Source organism: Ranitomeya variabilis, chromosome 2 (genome assembly GCF_051348905.1).
Source record: "Ranitomeya variabilis isolate aRanVar5 chromosome 2, aRanVar5.hap1, whole genome shotgun sequence".
Classification (NCBI taxonomy): domain Eukaryota; kingdom Metazoa; phylum Chordata; class Amphibia; order Anura; family Dendrobatidae; genus Ranitomeya; species Ranitomeya variabilis.
Window position 1 is genome coordinate 221,163,305 of NC_135233.1, and position 3,132 is coordinate 221,166,436.

The window sequence follows — 3,132 nt, forward strand, 5'->3', positions numbered from 1 at the left end:
ATGTATCTGCAAATGGAATATCTGGTTTGAATTGTTACACTAAGTAATGTGGCAAGGCTCATTAAAGGGTCGATATTGACTTTTAGGATTGCTACTTTCAATAGGTGGGTACTACAGTTCCTGTCCTTTTTCTCTCCGAAGAATCTATATGCATATTCAAATTCTCAGGAGAGCACTGCATGCTTTATAAATGTCCATACTCCAACTTGGCACTCTCCACAAGGAAAAACTTAACCAGTTAAACTCCCTGTCAAAGTCCTCTCATCCAGCGAAACCAGTTCTCCTGCTTTGCACTGATGAGGGGCATACACACAAACACTTGTCTGCAAATGGAGATTCTGGGTTGGCTTCTTATTCTAAGTTATGGCAAGTCTCGTCATATGGCAAGACTTTTAGGATTGCTGATACCAATATGTGGGTACTACAGTTCTTGTCCTTTAGCGGTTACTTGCATTTGCAAATTCCCACAAGAACATTGTATGGCCTAAAAATATCCCTACACAAACTTTGTGCTCTCCTCAAGTAGAAACTAAGATGGGCCAAGAGTTATGGCACCATCATTCCCAGGTTTGGTGACGTTCCCAGAGGTCAGACCACGAGAGTGGTAGTCTTGGCATACCCAAGAGACATATCACTTATTAAGATGGGAAACCCGTTTAAGCTGTATAATAAGATATGTTATGGAAGTGAGCGATCCAAGTACCTGTCAAGAAGACTTCACTAAGGTTGTGTGCAAATATTGATTTATTTTTAAGATTTACACCTATTTTTGTAATCATAAAACAATTGGCATAACTCGACTTGTATTTCCTGTATCCTCATATTGACGCTAAAGTGAGCCAGTTAATCGATTGTTTGGTTAATCACCTCATTGACAGACATAGGTTTTTGTACATCAAGAAAGACATCTCAGCATTCTTATTTGATTGTCTTGATTGACCTGTAGTGGTCAAGGTGCGTTAAGAAGCAGAAAGCATAATGGAACTGCAAGATATCGCATATTTTCGACCAGAAGTGTCCAGTGAGTCTCTGAAAGACAATGTACTGTGCCAGCCAATGGTCAAGAAGCTTTAGAATTACAAATCCAAGACATGACATCGAAGCGAGAACCAAATACATCCTTGTGGTGGAATCTCCGTATTTCCTCTGCAGTCTCAATCCGGACGTTAATGCGCATACGATATGTGCGACCAGAGCCAGTTCAAAGCCTTGTGGATGGATCTTACTCAGGAAGTAGCTGCTCAATGACAGGAATTCTACCGCCAAGAAGTGTTGACTGTCCCAGTTTTTCAGTATAGAGTTGCACCAGATAATTGCCCAAGCAAAAATAGGTGACGTAAACCATTGATCAAGAACTGCAGCCCATTGTGTCTGGGTCCATATCCTGACCCACTGGACCGGGCCATATACAATAGCCATCCAGGAAAAAACGTTCTTTAAGTAGCGTCCGTTTTTGTCATTAATTCCGGTAGCCTTTTCATCTTGGGCCAACCAGTATATACCCAGCATGACATATCCAATATTAATGAGGCAGTTACAAGGCATGGAGAGAAAGCCAGGGAGCCCTGGAATAGGCTTTTCAGCATAGTGACTGTAACCTAGTTCTGTATTAACTGTGTCCAATACACCGCTGCTGACAGTCACCAGGCATGCTGCTACAGTTCCAAGCACGTGCCATAATGAGTCGTCCTGTGCTTTAACCTTTGCTACTTGCATTTCCCCCCAAAAAATAGAATATGGTTGCAGAGAATGGGATCAGTAAGCTGATCGTGCTAGAAGCCGCAGGCAGGCTATGAGGCCTCTAATGTCTTAAGGTCCTCCCCTGTTTCTGTTTTCAACAGATTATACACTTCCTGATTGCGGCTGTGCACAGAGGCGGTCTAGTTCTGCAGAAGTGGAGAGGCCGAAGCTGATCACAGAGATTCCCTTGCACTTTGCCCAGCTCCCTGCTTCACAAGCTGTTTTGTAGCAGTGAATGCAGCTTTTATCAATTGCTGTTAGAAATCTTGCAGTTTATTGAGTAGCTTTCTGCCCTAAACAGAACAGATAATGCCGCCGATTGTAGATTATTTTTTTTGACTAACCGATTACAGTAGCTTATTCTATTAGTTTACTTTTTGTAATATGATAAATGTTATATATTTGATGTAATAATAATAATCTTTATTTTTTATATAGCGCTAACATATTCCGCAGCGCTTTACAGGTTGCACACATTATCATCACTCTCCCCGTTGGGGCTCACAATCTAAATTCCCTATCAGTATGTCTTTGGAATGTGGGAGGAAACCGGAGTACCCGGAGGAAACTCACGCAAACACGGAGAGAACATACAAACTCCTTGCAGATGTTGTCCTTGGTGGGGTTTGAACCCAGGACTCCAGCGCTGCAAGGCTGCTGTGCTAACCACTGCGCCACCGTGCTGAAGTAGAATTCAGTGTAATAATTCATATTGCGTCGTACCAGATAGAAAAAAATTGTAACTATTATATAACGTAAAAATGTGCAGCAAATGCACAATCAGCAATAGTTCACTTGTCGTTAATTGAGTCCTTAATTATTTATCTGAAAATATGACCTAATGCAAATAGGAATCTGCTAAATTTCGACACATTTTTAGAAGGTATAAAGAAGCGATGTCAAAAGTAATGAAATTGAAAAAAAAGATTGTTAAGCATAAATACAAGACTTTTAAACACTGATATTATTCTGCGTCTAGCACTCTTTTTTTTCTTTCAAATTTTACATGTAAAATAACATTCCTGATTAGCTAAGTGTATAGGGACCCCTTAGAGTTTCCGTCTAAAAGACTTTTCAATAAACTTCAAAGTTTTTTTATGGGCAGAAATATGCTCCGGTAAAAAAATGTTCCTATGGGGGAGATAATCTTATAAATGTGCTCCTGCTGTGTACTGTGTAATGACTGTGTCTGACCGTACAGGAACATGGTCTGATCATAACACATCCAGGGCTGCAACAAGGAATTTCAGGACCCATGCTGGCAAATTTTTCAGGCTCCTCCGCAGCCTTCATCCCTGGAACATTCCACAGCCCCACTGCCCTCTCTTGGAAAAACTCCACTCCTGCACCAAGACCTCACCAACCACACATTAACAATTCCCATCAAACACC

The 3,132-nt window shown here is 41.2% G+C and overlaps 1 protein-coding gene across 1 annotated transcript; it reads right to left on the reverse strand.

Annotated features, from left to right (window-relative positions):
* Nucleotides 1-735: 735 nt before the first annotated feature.
* Nucleotides 736-1,809, reverse strand: TMEM187 (transmembrane protein 187). Its single transcript, XM_077292373.1, has one exon. The coding sequence runs from the start codon at nt 1,714-1,716 to the stop codon at nt 919-921; it is 798 nt and encodes a 265-aa protein (XP_077148488.1). The 5' UTR covers nt 1,717-1,809; the 3' UTR covers nt 736-918.
* Nucleotides 1,810-3,132: the final 1,323 nt, after the last annotated feature.

Bases quoted from the DNA above. Each gene is read 5' to 3' on its own strand.
- TMEM187 (XM_077292373.1), bottom strand. From the start codon at position 1,716: ATGCAAGTAGCAAAGGTTAAAGCACAGGACGACTCATTATGGCACGTG.